A 19,586-nucleotide genomic window follows, 5' to 3' on the forward strand; every position below is an offset into this window, starting at 1 on the left:
CAAAGTTGAGCTCTGGAAGGGTGGGCCGGACCACCGCGGCTGTTTGTCTGGGTTCCGGATAATGGGCGGCGCACAAGTTGATAAATATTCGACCGTGTCTCGATTGTGCCCAAGTCCCGACGGACATTTTTTTGTTCGCCTTCCTGTTGATATCCCGAGCACGTACTCCGTTCATCGACATGAATAAGGAAGGATGAATGGATTTCCTAGGATGTATGTGGTTGTGTGTGTGTTTAATGATATGAATCCAAAACGGCTAATCAGCAGTTTCTGGTGAAAGTGGGTGAAACTTGGAGGGGGAAATGTTGATTTGGAAAAGAATAACAGTTTATTTTTTATTGTTAATGAAATCAGGATGAAATTTGCAGATGAATGAAAATATTCAAAATAGTGCAAGTCCTTGAGAACAATTATATTTACCTCCTCAAAACAAAACAATGAGCATCACAATTTTCTGTTCCAGTTTTGAGCAGTTATAATCTTGTCCGGAGCAAACAACAGCCCTGGCAAACAAGCAAGCACAATGCACTTCCTCACTGACCTCATAGTTTGTTCTTCTAGCTGGCAACCCTGCCACGGCCAGGACTAACTTTCCAGATACCAACATTCAGTGCGGAAATTCTGTGTATTGCGAAGAAAACAAAAATTTAATTAAACCTCAGTCAGAGGCGAAACGGGTGAATATTTAATTTCCACCGGAAAAAAAAACCTGCTCCAGTTGATTGCGCTGTCTCCAGGAAAAAAAAGTGCTTTCTTTTTCCTCGTCAACACTGTGCAGAGCAAATAATGCATTAGTCGGCAGTTTGTTATAATTCTGGAAAGGGACTTCGCTTTTGGTGACATTCTTGGAGCAGAAAACGGAACGTGATTTTAGGTCCGGGATTGCTGGTTTTTGGGCTTACTTTGTAAGGGTGTCACACAACACGAAATGGTAGAGTTAGTGCTAACTTTTCGTTGCGATTTTAGTTTTTTTAAGCATTGCAATAGACCAAATAACAATTGATTAGTAAGCAAATAAAATTTTGAACCCATTTTCTGTTATTCATGTCCAATTTTTTATTTTTTCTTTTGATAATTGATTATTGAACCTTATTTGGCAACGAAAAATTTGCAGTATTTGGAAATTTTAAACGAGACTGAAAATTCAAGTCTGTCATGAGCAACTCTCTAAGAAATTTTTTTTAAGGATTTTTTTTTGTATTTTTTAATCCGGCTGAAACTATTTTGCTGCCTTTGGTCTGCCCAAAGAAGCCATTTTGCATCATTGGTTTGTCCATATAATGTATGACAAAAGGTCGAAAGACATAAGGTCGAATGTACAAAAGTTCGAATGCCAAAAGGTCGAATGGACAAATTGTTGAATGGACAAAAGGTCGAACTTAAAAAAAAAACATTTTAACAAACAAAACTTTTGATTTGAGCCTAAATACACAAATAATGATAAGGTGATTTCTAGATTAAATTTTCAAAACAACCTATCCCTCATGGGTTTCCTATGCAGATAGGGCTTTTTGATAATTTAATCGAGATTTGAATTTTTTCTTTAATTTCACTTCTATATTCTTAAAAAATTAAAGGTGGTCTTCTGAATAAAAACTTACCCCGGATTGTTGGAGGCTTTTTGAAAAAAGGGGGGGGGGTAGAGGGGGTTTTTCGTTAAAAATATAAATAAATACAATTGTTTTTTTTTATTTATATAGCTATGTTTCTGAAGTCAGATTTTTCTTAGGATCTATTGTGACCATGAAAGATAGATTGTAAACGGATAGAAAACTTGCAACAATATTTAAAAAAAAGCAAGACTTTTTCATTTTTCGAAATTATTTAAATTTTAGTTTGAAAAAAAGTCTTTAAAATATTCCAAAAATTTGTATAAATAAAATAAAAAAGTTTCAATTTTTTTTAAGAAGCAGATTTAAAAAAAAAGAACCAAATATTTTTGAAAGAATGGAAAAATTCAAAAATAAAATAAAAGCTTAAGAAATATTTTAGAAGTGGAGCTTTTTTTTGAAGAACTGCTCATATTTAATGGAAAAACTCACAAAAACATTACGGCAGTCAAGAGTAAGTTGTTTTTAAAAATAAAAATAAACTTCCAAAATAGAAAGAATGAAAAAACTCACAACAATATTACGACATACAACAAAATTTTGTTTTTAAAAATAAAATAAAGGCTTCGAAAATATTTTGGAAGTCAACCTTTTTTTGGAAGAACAGTTCATGTTTGAAAGAATGGAAATTTACAAAAATATTTTGACAATCATAAATTGATTGTTTTTAAAAATACAAAAAAAAAACTTTCAAAAAATTTTATAAGTCGAACTTTTGTTTTAAGGAACTGCTTATGTTTGAAAGAAGAGAAAAACTCACAAAAATATTTTGACAATCAAGAATTTGTTGTTTTTAACAATAAAAACAAACTTCCAAATTATTTTATAAGTCGAACTATTGTTTTAAGGAACTGCTCATGTTAGAAAGAAGAGAAAAACTCAAAAAAATATTTTGACAATCAAGATTTTTTTGTTTTTAACAATAAAAATAAACTTCCACAATATTGTATAAGTGAATTTTTGTTTTCAGGAACTGATCATGTTTGAAAGAAAGAAAAATCTCACCAAAATATTACGACAATCAAGAATTGGTTATTTTTAAAAATAAAAATTAACTTCCAACATTTTTTAGAAGCCGAACTTTTTTTTTCAAAGATCTGCTCATGTTTGGAAGAATGGAAATCTTCTCAAAAAATGGTTTGGAAATTATTCTGCTTATTTAAAATAAAAAAGATCATTAGTAAAAGGATGGATAAACCAAGGATTAACTCACAGAAAAAAATCAGACTTGTTTGCAAGAATTTTTTTTTGTCAAGATTTTGTATAAGTTTATAATTTAAATTATTAGTTTCATTTTTTCACATTCGACCTTTTGTCCTTTTAACGTTTTGTCCATTTGACCTCTTGTTCACTTTCGACCTTTTTTTCACTTTCGACCTTTTGTCCATTCGACCTTTTGTCCATTCGACCTTATGTCTTTCGACCTTTTGTCGCACATCCATAATTTTCCATACAAATTTGGCAGCTGTCCATACAAAAATGATGTCGAAATCTCAGCAACTAATGGTCTGATTTACAATTTAAAAATGTGAAAAATTCGTGAAATTTTCCGATCTTTTCGAAAACAATATTTTCAAAAAATTAGACAACACTAACATTTCAAAAGGGCGTTACATTGAATGTTTAGTCCACTTTAAGTTTTTCATGTTTGTCTTTGACCACTTTTTGGAACGATGCAACGGCTTCGAGATACAGTAATTTTTAAATAACATAATACAAAAATATTTAAATAACTCCCGTCCATCGCAAATGATATTTTCGAGTACAATTGGATCCATATACACAAATATGGCTTATATAGGGCTAGGATAACATGTCCACAAAGTTTCATTGAAATCGGAGTGCAAAAGAACTACAAAAATTCCCGATTTGAGCTGGAATTGCTCTCTAACAATCTAAATATTCCAAATGTTCTATTATTTATTTGCATTTAAAAGCATGGAAGCTTTACAATTTTAAAATCACGATAATATGGTTAGAAAAGTTTGTCCGAAGAATGATTACTTTAACAAATGCCAAGAATTTATTAGTTGAAAAAGGAGTCAACTTGATAATAGTTGATTTTGTTAGTTGCAGAGTTGAATATTTATTTAATTTTAAATTAAACAAGATTTTCAAGTTATCATAAATGGTAGACGACTAAAAACACTGAGGCAATGAACGAATACCATCAGCGATTAAAAACTAACCCTCGAAAAAGTTTCATTAAAAATCTTAAAAGTTCCAGAAAAAAAATCAGATGAAGTTGGCAGATGTAAAACCAAAAATTTTAAGCATGATTCTAGAGTTTATTTTGACTAGGTGAATACAATTATTGTGTACACTGTTTTGTGTTTCATAATTTACGAATAAAAATACATTCTCTGAAATCTAAAATCATGTCATCTCAGTTTACTTTTCTTAGTGTCAGCATTTTATATTCTGTGTCAAATGAAGTTCAATTTTTTAACTTAGGGCTCCACCCTGTCCACCAGTTTTTCTGCCTTGTGGAATTCCGATGACAAGAAAACTTGAATTACGACTGCAACCCGACAACAACACTGCACCTGCTTCTTTCTTTCTTCGGTTTGCCAACTGTGGCTGTCAGATTTGAATGTCCCAGAAATGCCCTATTCAGCAAAAAAAAAAACGCACTCACCACAATGTTGTTCAACGTCAGCTTCAGATCGGCCCTGGGCCGTGACGGCGGCGAGCTGCAGTTGGCCCGCAGGACATCCCCGGGCTCGTACCGGCTGTGTTCCGTCCACAGGGTCGGCCCGCTGTCAGGTAGTTCTGGAAATAAGAGGGAGGGTAAATAACGAATGCAAATGATTTAATCCGGATGTCTTTTCTTTTTTGGGGATTGGTTTTAGACGGAAATGCTACTAATGGGCAACCCCTTACCCCTTTTCTTCGTCATCTAACCCTTAACTTTAATCCAATGATCCCCTTTGCTGTAGCAAATAAATAAATTCAATTCAAATAACAAGATTAAACTCCAACTCGAGACCTGCAGAACTGTTGCCGAAAACTGGCAACAGATTTCTTGCATCTTTTTGCCCCCTCCCCTCTTCAGCACCGAGAGCAGGACTCACTCAACCGAAATTCAATTTAAGCTCGTACATCTGCATTTTCTGTGAAGAATCCACCCTTTCTACTCTCGGCGAAGAAGCAAAACCACAAAACGATAAAATACAGTTTTCCCCCTCCTGACCCAGACTGACACCCAAGTGGTCTCCTCGGTAGCTTTGTAGGTGCGGCTGCTGCTGGTCCCGTGGACCCAGAACACCCCTAACCAGCAGGAGCAACGGCCAAGGACGATTCTGGTAGTCCCTGGTCGGAGATCGGTTCGGGGTGACCTAATGCTGCCTTACCTGGACTGGGTGAGGTTTTGAGAGTACAGTGGAGGGCGAAAAATTTTCACTGAATTGGGAATTGGGAAGTGGGAATTGGAAATTGGGAATTGGGAATTGGAAATAGGGAATAGAGAATAGGAAATTAGGAATTAGGAATTGGAAATTGGTAATTGGGAATTGGGAATTGGAAATTGAAAATTGGGAATAGGGGTGGAAATAGGGAATTGGGAATAGGAAATAGGGGATTGGGAATTGAGAAATGAGAATTGGGACTTGGGAATAGGGAATAGGGAATAGGGAATAGGGAATAGGGAATAGGGAATAGGGAATAGGGAATAGGGAATAGGGAATAGGGAATAGGGAATAGGGAATAGGGAATAGGGAATAGGGAATAGGGAATAGGGAATAGGGAATAGGGAATAGGGAATAGGGAATAGGGAATAGGGAATAGGGAATAGGGAATAGGGAATAGGGAATAGGGAATAGGAAATAGGGAATAGGGAATAGGGAATAGGGAATAGGGAATAGGGAATAGGGAATAGGGAATAGGGAATAGGGAATAGGGAATAGGGAATAGGGAATAGGGAATAGGGAATAGGGTATAGGGAATAGGGAATAGGGAATAGGGAATAGGGAATAGGGAATAGGGAATAGGGAATAGGGAATAGGGAATAGGGAATAGGGAATAGGGAATAGGGAATAGGGAATAGGGAATTGGGAATAGGGAATTGGGAATTGGGAATTGGGAATTGGGAAATGAGAATTGGGAATAGGGAATAGGGAATAGGGAATAGGGAATAGGGAATAGGGAATAGGGAACAAGGAATAAGGAATAGGGAATAGGGAATAGGGAATAGGGAATTGGGAATTGGGAATTGGAAATAGGGAATAGGGAATAGGGAATTGGGAATTGAGCATTATGAATTGGGAATTAAGAATTGAGAATTGGGAATAGGGAATTAGGAATAGGGAATAGGGAATAGGGAATAAGGAATAGGGAATTGGGAATAGGGGTGGAAATAGGGAATAGGGAATAGGGAATAGGGAATAGGGAATAGGGAATAGGGAATAGGGAATAGGGAATAGGGAATAGGGAATAGGGAATAGGGAATAGGGAATAGGGAATAGGGAATAGGGAATAGGGAATAGGGAATAGGGAATAGGGAATAGGGAATAGGGAATAGGGAATAGGGAATAGGGAATAGGGAATAGGAAATAGGGAATAAGGAATAGGGAATAGGGAATAGGGAATAGGGAATAGGGAATAGCGAATAGGGAATAGGGAATAGGGAATAGGGAATTGGGAATTGGGAATTGGAAATAGGGAATAGGGAATAGGGAATAGGGAATAGGGAATAGGGAATAGGGAATAGGGAATAGGGAATAGGAAATAGGGACTAGGGAACTGGGAACTGGGAACTGGGAACTGGGAATTGGGAATTGGGAATTGGGATTTGGGAATTGGGAATTGGGAATTGAGAATTGGGAATTGGGAATTGGGAATTGGGATTTGGGAATTGGGAATTGAGAATTGAGAATTGAGAATTGGGAATTGGGAATTGGGAAATGGGAATTAGGAATTGGGAATTGGGAATTGGGATTTTTTTAGAAGATTTGAAACATTTTAAAGACATACAAATCATTACGCTCCACACTGCTTCTGGTTGGCACTATCGCTAGCCGTTTTATTTTGGGGGCAAGTACCAAAAGTGATCAAGCATCACACTTACATAACCCTCATTTTGGAGCATCAACGAAAAGAAAGAAGAGTAAAACGTGGTCTGGAAACCCCCTCAACCCTTGGCATTTTTCCACAGCAACTTGCTACCGAATAACTAGGTGCAGGTTTGGAAAAACCACCTCAGGAAAAAAATGGAAAAGGGGTTTGGTTTGAATAAGCTCATGTGGTTGTTGCATCAGCCTGGTTTTGGACTTTGGACTGTAGGAGCTTTCCGATTTATGACACAAAATTTGACTCTGAAGGTTTGCTCTTCTTTTTTCGGGGTAGAGAAAGGAATCAATATCCTTTTTATGCAATGGGGAGGGGTTGGGAAATGGCTGCAGCAAGTGATTTGCAGGTTGCGGTGAAAGCGATTTAACGGTTGAATGTTACGAGACATGTAAAGTACGAGCTTGGGATTGGTTGATTCCATTCAAAGAATTATTCTGTTTGATTAAAATCGACGAATCGATAACAATTTAACTGCGCTGACATTCTCAACACTATTATTTAATGTTTACATGGTACACAACACACAGAACAACGAGAAAACTTTGTTTATTTTTAGAAGCCCTCTTAGAAAGGTTCAGCCATAGCAGTACCACAAAATAATCAAATAAAAACACACGTTTGTGTGTTGTGTCCACAACAATGAAAAACAATTACATAAATCCACAAACTTCCAAACCAAAGTTGTGTAAACATTACCATACTCACCCAAGTTGATCGCAAAACCAACCAAAGTATGATCAAATTGAAAAGAAATGACAACCAAACTAAATTGAAGATTTCAATGAAAATTAACTTTAAAAAATTTAAAACAGCAATTAAATTTAAATATGCCCATTTCAAATGTTACCAAACACCAGAAAAGTACACAAAACCCCGTTTGCAAAAAACTTCCTGCACTTCCTTTCTCTTTCTCAGCGATTGTGATCCAAGCAGGCACGCACCACCCGTGACTCTCTTTTGTGTAAGGGGACCAAAGGCGTCTCCGTCCTGGATGCTGTATTTTCCGGCAGCTTGGGCAAGGAGCAACCTCTTCCCCGTATTTATGACCGTGCTTAACAAGTGCCCACTGTGTATTAGGATGGCTCGACATGATCGATTTTCCAGAACCAAGTTTTTTCGGTCCCTTTTGGGTCCCTGAACAACCCCCCAAAATTTGGGAGCGATTGGTTCAGCCCACACTTTGCGCAAAGCGATTCAATTTTGTATGGGATTTAGTATGGGAAAACCAACTTTTTTGTATTTTGATTTTTATAATTTTCAGGTTTCACTGAATTTAAAAACCAATACCGTAGGAGTGTAGCCCTGATTGTCCTCTAAAACTTTCCCGAAGAAAGTATAGTCCTATCTCTCTTCTGAAAAAAGATATAGCGATTTCAAAAGTTCTATTGGAAAATAAGTTGAGAAAATTATATTTCCTGACAACACTGGCAGTACATTTACGTAACATGAGTACGACATTTGTTTCTAACTCGTATCAAGTGCATCCTAGGTAAATGGTGTCTTCTGGAAAGTTGTTGTATATACGCAAGGATATCTTTTAAAAATATTGACGTACAGGGTGACACCACTACAGGGTGTCAAACCAACCCTAACTTTTTCTGTTGGCCATTTAGAGGATTGGTGTATTCGGCAAAGTTGTTGAGAAAGTTATTCAACGTAACTTTTTATCATTAGGGGAACAGGGTGACACCACTACAGGGTGCCAACTCAATCCTAACTTTTTCTGTTGGCTATTTGGAGCATTGATGTGTTCGGCAAAGTTGTAGAAAAACTTATTTTATGTGTCCTCCAACAATGAGTGACGTAGTGACACCACAACAGGAGGGAGGGGGAGGTTACTCAACACAACAAATTCTCAAGATGGTCTTTTAAAATATTGACTTTTGCAGCAAAAGTGCAAAGAAGCTTATTTCATGACATTCGGTTAAGAGGATTACACGACAACCGGGTGTGATTTCATAACTAGGTCGAGCTAATGATCTAATCTCCAGATATATGTTTTAAAAATATATGTGTCTGTAATCAACATGACTTCTAATCTCCAATCTATCATAAGCATAACAAATCAGAAGTTTTTGTTAAATTCATGTATTGGTATCGAACATAAGTTGATCTTGAGTGAAAATTTTGAAAAATGTTTTTTATGGTTTTATGTATGACGTTGTTTTGCCGGTTAAAAATCCCAGTTCTAAGTGTGCTTTTTACTTGGCAAACATTGCTAACCGAGTTTCAATATATTTTTTCTAATGAATTCATTCAACCCGGTATTTTTTAATTACCCTATCCCTAAAGAATTGTAATTTGAAATAGAGTATCTCAACAACCTCTAAAATTTTAATATGTGAATTTTGTGTTAATCAATTAATTGTGCTCAGAATTACTTAAATTATGATCGAATGATTAATTGAATATTATTGAAAGGAAAAAAACGCAGATTAAGTGAGATCTTTTGATACTCCTTTATGCAAATCGAGGGAACCGCAATTGAAATGATTTTATAAAAAAGATGTTTAATCAATAACACTTATATTCCTGGCTCAAAGTTGGAAATGCTTCTTAAAAGTACATTAAGTCGGGAATAATGTACGCTACAATACTTTTCGATAATAATTTAATAACATAAAAAAACAAACATTTGTCTAAAAAATAGCTCATTCTGCTATCTAAAATTATTTCAAGAAAATCCAATAACAGAGGACAAAAATATTCTCGATAGCTCAACTTGGTATTGGCGAGATAAATTTATTGGCAACGATTATAAAAAATAAAACAATACTTAAAATAGTCCAAATAGTGATCTTAGAAAAAACTTCAATAACTTTACTTAAGTTTGAAAGTACCCCTAAGTGAAGTTCTAGCAATATTAAAAAAAGCAATAGCAATAAAATATTTCGCTACACGCAATTAGAAAATTTTCGAACAATTTATTGGTTACCTTGGGCGGGATATCTATAATTGAATAATCCGTTCGCAATTTATTTTATGACCGGAATAATGTCCTTGATAAAATTACTCAAAATTATCCCATAGTTCTAGCCATATAAAGGTGGTAGATGGTGTCTTTCACTTTTGGAGCAATGACTGTCAATGATGGTTCTGAATTCAGGGTCCAGAAATAGCAAATTGAAATGAAAAAAAAAAATCAATTGTGTAAAATGCTTCTACAAACAAAACAAAGCAAACCATTTTTTTATTGAAACATTCTGAATCAAGATTTGAATGTTTTTCTAAAACAAACATGGCCTCCAAACGATCGGAATGATGCCTTTCAGAGCCCTAAGCAAAATAAAAAGTTATAACAAATTGTATTTTTTTAAAGTTTGGCTTGAATTTTTAAATTTGTTTTTACCCTCCATTGATCATTGCCAAGGTAGAACAAACATTAGGGGCATATCTATAAATTTAGTATATCTGGCTTTTTTTAAATATTTACAAACATGCCAAAAATGGAAAAATGGAAAACAAATTGTTTAGTTTAAAAGTTGTGGGCTGCAAAAAAAAACACTATTTCCAAAAGATTATAAAATTTGCTCAAATGCAGTGTTGGTATTATCGCGCTCTCGCGAGAAAATTTTCTCTCTCTCGAGTTCTCGTCGCGAGTCTCGAGCTGCCGAGAGAAACTCACCGATTGCCCGTGCTCTCCTCCGCTCGCGAACGGGCTTTCTCGCGAGCCAGAATTGCCCGTTCGCGAGAAGTTGGACGTGTTAGAAACGAATAAAAAACAACACAGCGATTGAAGTTACACTTCTATACCATCGCCTGGTTCGTATTCATAAGCCTGATACACAAATTGCTAGCTTGGGACAAACGTCTAGCACGAGGCGCTCGCGAGCGCTCGCGGCGAGAGCGAGAACGCGAACGAAAAGGCGAGCGCGAGCGAGAAGAGAAAAGTACTACAAGTTCTCTCCCTCGTTCGCGAGCGAGAAATGCTTTCCTTCTTCTCGCTCGAATTCCAACAATGCTCAAATGTGTAATCGAATAAAAAAAAGGGCAGTGTTTAAACTGTTGAAACTTATAATTACATCAAAAATTTGGAATCATTTTGAAAAATTATCAAGCTCCTGATTTTCGAAGGCAATTTTGAAGGGAAGATGAATACAAAACTTTGATTTTTTTATTTCAAATATAAATGTCATAATGTTCTACAAACTTTTAAAGCTAAATAAAAATAAAAATATTCATGAAAAATTTGCTAGAATCCTTCACGAGTTATTCATTGAGTTGGAACATTTTAATACAACTTGTTTCAAGTGCATTTCAAATCATACATTTTTTTCGGCATGTTGTAAAACTACTTGTTTTGATAAAATCAATGTGGGTGACATTGGATCTCTTTCCAAACATCCCAAAAATTCCATTTAGTTTTAAAAGTCGTGTGGGTTCCTCGTTCCTGTTTTGCCCCTAAGCGAACAATGTGTGTTTCAGCGTATTGGCTGTAGTTCCAAAATAAAAGAAGAAACCCCCAATGTTTTTACATATTTGGAAGGATAATTGATTTTCCTACAAATAAATTTTATATAGACTGAACAATACTGTACCTGTGCTTCTCCTGGGGGTAATTCTCTACCAACTCACACGAAATCGAGAATAGTTAACCCGACCCCTCTTCTCATGACGGAGGGACGGTACGACCCCTTCCATTTTAGAACATGCTAAAAAAGTGGTGTTTTTCAATAATTTGCAGCCTGAAACGGTGATGAGATTTAGAACAAAAAAATTCGTGTTTTTTTTCTTAATTTGCAGAGTTATTTTTTGCTGTGTATTAAATTACCCCTGAATGAAAAAAGTAGTGTGAAGGGACAACTTCGTAAAACTGGAATTTTAACCCTCTCACGCCCATGGTTACTCCAGAGCACCAAAACTTTGAACTCAAATATCTCGGAACTGACACAACTTTTCATGATGCTTTAAGTTGCAGGTGTTCATGTAGAATGTATACTAACATCTCCCCAAATTTCATCAAATTTGGTTAAGCACAAGCAAAGTTACAGTGTGAAATGTAAACAAAAATGGGCCAATTTTAGGAAATAAATAAGACCTGTTTTCGAAAGCCCGTAAAAATACCAAACACAAAATTTTATGAAACAAAAATGTTTTGCTATCATTTGAACCTTGGACAAGAACCCTGTGAATAACATTGTGAGTTTGGACCGGTTTTAAGTGTTTTTCAACCTTTTTCATTTGGTGCACCAGAGCACCACCTAGGCATATGAGCAACTAAATATTCAGGAGCACTTTTTTCTAAATTACAGAAATAGCTTATTTTTATCAAAACAAAAGTTTATAAACGTTTTGACTATTCATAAACAAGACAAAACATTGTTATTAGACCGATAATTTTATTATTTTCCTCATTTTTCATGAAAATGGTTGTTTGTGGGTTTTGAATGAGCCAATCAAAGAAACCTGAAAATGCAGAGATTTTAGAATTTGTAGTTAATACTTCAGAAATATGGTCTTACAGCAAAGAATAAGTAGTTTTTAACACATTTCGAAGCGTTTTCAAACAAATGAACCAATAGATTTGAAGAAAACGAGATTTTGTGGTAAAAAAAAAGTTGCTCATCTTCCTGATGGTGCTCTGGTGCACCACTTCAAATTCTACTTTTTTGCCTTTGTGGGTCAAAGTAAAGTATTTCCTGCATTATTGTACCAAAATTAAGCCATTTACTATTTTTACGATAAGCAAACAGCTCTGGGCGTTAGAGGGTTAAAAGGCACTCTAAGATAATCGCCACTGTTTTGCCAGCATATATTATTTTTATTTTGCTCTTCTACACATTATCAAAAATTGAAAAACGAATCTTATGCGCCATGAATTGAACGAATTAGTTGAAATTTGAGTTTTTGCCAGCCATTTCTTTGCGTGACGGGACAAAAAAGGAGCAGATTTATGAAAAAACTCATCTCCCATTCAATGGCTTGCAGTCCTTATTTGGTCAATATTTTTGGCGTTTGAGGTAAGAAAACGTATTCAAAGAACATAGTAATTTTTAAATCATAAAAATTAAATTTTTAATTTAAAAAACCGTAATGAAAATTGAATCAAGTGACTTTTTAGTGTAGCTTCGCTAAGAATCGGTCTAATGTTGAATTGACAAATTTATACCTTTCAATTCAATTCAATTGGTGTTTATTAGAATTCTGCTCCAGGATGTTACATTTTTTTAGATTTGGAGAACCTTTCAACTGAGATCAATTCATAAGCCTTTACAGGGAGGGTACATGTTTCTAAGTTTAAATTTTGCTAGCTGCGTGCTCTTTTAGGGAAAATAAATTTTGATAAAAAAACCCTAGATCTATGATTTATACCTTTCTTTGCATCATTTTTGTTTCATTTGATCTAATTTCATTTTGAGATTAGGCTTACTTTTAAAAAAAAGTCATTCAAACAAGTTTCATCAAACTTCACTAAATTTTGGGATAATTATGCTCAATTATCAGATAATTTTCTCCTTAGTTGACTTACTAAATCCATTTAATACCAGTAAACTCTGTTCCTCACTTTGAATTAATCAGCTAGTGCGTCCATCCTGAGATTTCCCGGGACAGAATGACCGGTAAATTTTGAAAAACTGAGAATTCCCGAATCCGGGAAAATTTTATATTTTGTTCCGGTTTTCCGAAAATTGAAAAAATACATATTTTGGTCAGGAAATTCAGATTTGGTTGTGAAAATAGTGGAACAGTTGAATACTGAGTAATTGATTAGTTTTTTTTTATAGCGTTCAAAATGTTATTGAGACAGCGTGAATTTTACTTTTAATGGAAAATTGTAGAAATTTTAGAGTACAAATTAAAAAAATGTTTATTTTTTATGTAATTTTATGCATTGTGAAAATGTAAGGTTATAATTTAAGATAAATAATGTTAATTAAATTCAAAATAAATTTTCATAGTTTACCATTTTTTCTTCGGTGCAATCATCTTCTGTAAATTGGGACAAATGTATCGTTTTGGGAAAAATGTTGAATCCACATTTTTGCACAGTGTTTTGATATTTCTGATTGATTTGGTAAAAATTTAACATAGGGACCATCCATAAACCACGTGGACACGTTTTTGGGAATCTGTTATCCACCCCCTCGTGAACAATTGTCCATACAAAAAAAAACTTTTTTGTATGGATCGTGGACAATCGCCATACCCCTCCCCCCCTCTCCTAAAGTGTCCACGTGGTTTATGGATGGTCCCATAACAACAAAACAAAAAAAACTAGTGCACAAAAAAATGCTGAAAAATTTACTATTCCAACTTATATTGAAGTTCTGATTTGCACCAAAAGGCGGACTTAAGTGAAGATAAACGATATTATTAAAAATATAAGTTTAAAAAACAACCAAAATTCTAAACTTAGCAAAAATGTAGCTATGACTGGATGTAATTTTCATTGTTTCTTTTTTTCTTTTTCTCATATCTTATAAAATACATATTTTGTACAAGCTTCTATTTACTTATTTAATCTGAAACACATTTTATAAAGAATTGCAGTTGATTCAATATCTTAAGCATAACAAAGTACATTAACAATACCAACTGCTTTCCCCTTTAAGATTGTAGTCTAGACTCTCATTAGTTCATGACAATAAACTTATTTTATGATTTTAAGGTTTTAAAACATATGTACAAAAAAAAAGTTTAAGTGGCAATTTAAAAAATAACCTGGGATTCCGGGATGTAAATTTATGTTGCCCGTTTTCCAGGAAATCCTATTTGCTGGTGGAAGGAGGTTCAGCTTGGACTTATGACGGAACACGAGTTAAGCTAAAACATCGAAATAAATTTATGTAGCTTGGAGAAAATAAAATTAATATCTATGCACTTTTGCTGCAAAAGTCAATATTTTAAAAGACCATCTTGAGAATTTGTTGTGTTGAGTAACCTCCCCCCTCCCTCCTGTTGTGGTGTCACTACGTCACTCATTGTTGGAGGACACATAAAATAAGTTTTTCTACAACTTTGCCGAACACATCAATGCTCCAAATAGCCAACAGAAAAAGTTAGGATTGAGTTGGCACCCTGTAGTGGTGTCACCCTGTTCCCCCTAATGATAAAAAGTTACGTTGAATAACTTTCTCAACAACTTTGCCGAATACACCAATCCTCTAAATGGCCAACAGAAAAAGTTAGGGTTGGTTTGACACCCTGTAGTGGTGTCACCCTGTACGTCAATATTTTTAAAAGATATCCTTGCGTATATACAACAACTTTCCAGAAGACACCATTTACCTAGGATGCACTTGATACGAGTTAGAAACAAATGTCGTACTCATGTTACGTAAATGTACTGCCAGTGTTGTCAGGAAATATAATTTTCTCAACTTATTTTCCAATAGAACTTTTGAAATCGCTATATCTTTTTTCAGAAGAGAGATAGGACTATACTTTCTTCGGGAAAGTTTTAGAGGACAATCAGGGCTACACTCCTACGGTATTGGTTTTTAAATTCAGTGAAACCTGAAAATTATAAAAATCAAAATACAAAAAAGTTGGTTTTCCCATACTAAATCCCATACAAAATTGAATCGCTTTGCGCAAAGTGTGGGCTGAACCAATCGCTCCCAAATTTTGGGGGGTTGTTCAGGGACCCAAAAGGGACCGAAAAAACTTTGTTCTGGGTTGATTTGACCAATTTGAAAATTTCCCATATAACGACGAGCCAGTCTACTGTGTATAGTGTTGCTTGGCTATTGTGTGTTTTGTTTTAGTTGCAACCATTAAGGAGGTGGTTTTGCGTTTAGGATTTCGGTTAAAGTTGGAGATAAATTGAATGTGCTTAGTGAGGATTTTAAATGGCTCTGAGTTTGCTTAGTTTGAAGATATTATTAAAAATTGAATTGAGAGACAGATTTATTTTTCTACCCTTTTGAAATGTTACTGTTGATTTAAGAAATTTCAAGATGTTATTTTTTTCGAAAAGATCAGAAAATTTCACAGGTGATAATTTTTTTTCCTTCATAGTAAACAAAATATGTAAATTTGCCTTTACATCTTTTATGATTTAATGTATATTACCTCAATTTAGACTGAAATGGTAACATTCATTAGAAAACTTCTTTTTTTTTCGGTGAACCTCGTTGGATAAATGTACGAGTCGTGCTGAAGAAATCCTCTTTTTGCAAATTGTTGCAAAAGTTTTTTTTTGTGAAAGTTGAACTTTTCAGCACTAGCATCAACAATTTTTTTTAAATTTCAACGGTGAATTTATTTAACACATGGATGTTTGCAAAAATTCCATTCAAATGGCGTTTACTCGGGATTGCAAAAAAATGTTTTTTGCAACTTGTTGTAAAAGTTAATTTTTTCCAACACTTGTCTTTTTTTAGATTGCTTTTTCAAAACAACCAATGCGCTAATAGTTTTCTATGTACATAGAAATTTTTTGTAAAAGTAATCGAGATTTATCCGATAAATCATAAAATTCAAAATTCATCTAAAATTTTACATTAACTGGTACCATTGTATTTGTTGTCGCCTTTGGTTTTTTTTTAAAGAAATTTTCAAAGAAATTTTTCAAGCTTTTCTGATCACGACACAACAAAAATATTTATAAAAGTTTATTTCATTTGAATCACACTGTAATTTCTTTGAAATAAAAAGCAAAACAATGAACAAAAAAAAACTTATTGTAATTTCATTTAAGCTATTTTAAAACTGTCGTCCTTGTTAAGATTGAAATGCAGATTATCACCAATTGATAGGATTGAGCCAGGCCCGTAGCCAGGGGGGGGGCTTCCGGGCTGCAGCCCCCCCCCGAAATTTTTTCCAATTTTTTTTAAAATTGAACTACCTTAAATAAATCTTAAATCAATGATTGTGTGTTCTCTTCCCAGAAATAATTTGTAAGATAGAGAATCAAGAATTGATTGATCAAACTAAGTAATTTGCCTGTCCATTGCCGGGCTCAGTTTTTGTAGATTATGGATCCAAAATTTGGATATTTAAAAATTGAGCTGCAGATTTGAACATTGTTGCATTCAGTAACATCTCATTTATCTTGTAGTTTTAGCATTACATTGGTTAGGATGGTCCAAATCTCGGCTTACTTGGGGCTATCCCCTGAAATCAAAGATTTACGCATCACTAGCCTAAGTTCCAAAATTTGAGCTTTTTCTGACCACTGACCACCAAGTTTGGGCAAAATCGTCAAATTGTATGGAGAAAAGCAACTGTTTCAGTTTTTGACCAATGGAAGGCGCAATAACTATCCAGTTCTTATCAATTTTCAGAACTAATATCTTCTTTAAATTTGGAAAAACTTTCCCGAAGACACCTTATTTTTTGGGTTTTTTGCTAAAAAGTTATTAACCTTCGAAAATAGCAATTTCCGAGCGGACTGCTCTAAGGGGCTACATAGAAATAATTACCGTCATCTGGGGCGAATCGGAACTACAGTCTGAATAGGGACAGCAAAAATCCTTAGATCTTGTTGTCTTATTTTTGATTGTAGAACTCTTTTCTACTTTAACAAATCTATGGCAATCAATGATATAAATTTGAATAATGATCTTCGATTGTTAACTGACTATTTTCGATTAAACAAGCTCACACTAAACATAAATAAATCCAACATAATCAATATTAAAAATTCGAATCGCTCGACGGTGAATCCATTAACTTTAACTAGAACTAATTTTGCTGATATAAAAATAGTAGACGAATGTAAATATCTTGGTGTCATTTTAGACAATAAATTGAATTGGTCGTCACATATTAATAATTTATTGAACAAACTCAACCAGATTATTGGAATTATCTATAAAATTAAACACAAATTAAGTGCTAATGTACTTTTGATAATTTATCATTCACTATTTAATTCTCACTTATCTTACATAACTTCAGTTTGGGGAAACTCCTGTAATATTTTGATTAACAAACTTCAAATAGCCCAAAATAAAATCTTAAGAATAATTTATAAAAAACCACTGCGAAGTCACTCTGCCGATTTGTACAACATTAACAAAAACATCATTCCTGTCAGAGCTATTTACGTAATTCAAACATGTTGCTTTATTTATTTATGTTTACATGAACAAACTCACAGTAATACAAAATTCAAATTATCTAACCATCAACACTTTACCAGAAGCCATAATTTATTAGACCGACCCAATATTTCAACATTAGCCGGCGAAAGATGCATATCTTTCAAAGGTGCTCAATTATATAATTATTTTTGGAATAGATTTGGTGATTGTCAAAGCGTATCAATATTTAAAAACAAATTGCTCTCTTTTTTGAATGAACCCGCTGTTATTGAACACATCCTTAAATCCTTTGATTTTCTTGTTACATAGTAGACTATTTTGTTTTCCAATTTTCTTTTTGTTTTTTTTCTCTTTTTTTCTTTCTTTTTTCACTTTTGCTTCCTTCTAAAACTCAGTTTAAAAAGTTAGTTTTCCGACACAATTATCTTTTTTCTATAATTTTGTCTTTATCGCCATAATCTATGCATTCCAGATTTCTCTTGCCAGGATCAACCAAACTCCTTCACAGGTGGAAACCAATGGAGTTTGACCGGATATTTAAAAGTTAATTGTAAACACTAAAATTTATTGTATATTGTATTAAAACGATGTAGGTTTTTGGTGCTACTGCTTTGGTGGCTTTTCCTACCGAATAAAAAAAAATCAAAAAAAAATCAAAAAATCAAGTATGACCCCTGAAGAACCATAAAATAATTTAGAATTTTTGGATTCAATGTGGCGGTCAAAATGGAGGTCAAGAAATATTTCTGGTGTTTTTTTTAAAGGTCTAATAAACCAAATTTCCAGTTATTGCTTTTTGGGTGCTTTTGAAACCGTCAGGGGTATTAAAAAACACCCAAAAGCAAAAACTTGGTGTATTGGACCATTAAAAACAGATGCCGAATTTGATGTTAAAAACAAGCAAATAAAACATGCCGATTTCATTTGTTCCTGATTCGGTTATCCGAAGTCCTTCGAACTTCGGATAATCGAAACTTTGGATAATCGAGGCTTCGACTAGTCGAATTTGGATTGTAAAATTAATAGCCCTCCTTTATTTGCATTAAAACCTTTAAACTGTTAATACATGTTTTCTACATTTTTCAAAATTTATCATAATTTCTCAAAAATATTTAGATTTCGTTTTCAAAAACGAAAGCATTTAATATGAAAAACATTTGAGTGAATTTTGACTATTATCAGAAATACAATTCTAATTTTATCGTTTTGGTTTTAAGAATATGGTTAGTTACATATCTAAGACCTTAGAGAAAAATGCTTGAGAAATATCTGTGTGTATTGTTTTATTACTTTTTCGTAAACCTTTTTTCCGAAACCACTCGTCCAAAATGCTTTCCTTTGGTCACATTTTTTAGTTTCCACCGTGGCAGATCTCCAATTTTTATTTAATGTATCAAAAATCGGAAGATCAACTAAGTGAATACTTATTATCAACTAATTTTCACTTTGTGCATGAGCTTGCGACTTTTAAAGGAAGAAATAAAATGATAAAAATATTCAAAACGTTAAAAAAATTTAAGCTTGGATTCAAAAACTCTGAAATTAAATTAATTAAACATCACTTTCAAATTATATAATTTCTGAACAATAATTCATTTTTAAACTATTTACTTTCTATTTTTTGGATTTTACAGATTAGAATTTGCATTTTGAAAATTTTAAAATTTATTATTTTTTTATAATTTCTTATTTCTGAATATCAATTGTAAATATTTTCCAAAGTTTATGTTGCCACCTTTTCAAAATGGACCAAAAAACAGAGAGCAAATACAATATTTAAAAAAAAATAGCTTCACAATTTTAATGGAAATAACTTATATCGATTAAGTCTTTTAAGGACCAGCGACCAGGTCGGTCCGGAAAACAAATTTGAAATGTTTTTCCTGCTTTGATAATCATATACGACATGTTTGAGCTC

General features: G+C 33.8%; 1 protein-coding gene across 1 annotated transcript in view; it reads right to left on the minus strand.

Moving 5' to 3' along the window:
• Positions 1-19,586, minus strand: part of LOC6050345 — a 260,769-nt gene that overhangs the window by 95,491 nt on the left and 145,692 nt on the right. Inside the window, exon 4 of the mRNA XM_038249919.1 lies at positions 4,249-4,382. Coding sequence (XP_038105847.1) covers positions 4,249-4,382 — 134 coding nt within the window. The remainder of the gene's footprint in view (positions 1-4,248; positions 4,383-19,586) is intronic.

Source organism: Culex quinquefasciatus, chromosome 1, assembly GCF_015732765.1.
Source record: "Culex quinquefasciatus strain JHB chromosome 1, VPISU_Cqui_1.0_pri_paternal, whole genome shotgun sequence".
NCBI lineage: Eukaryota > Metazoa > Arthropoda > Insecta > Diptera > Culicidae > Culex > Culex quinquefasciatus.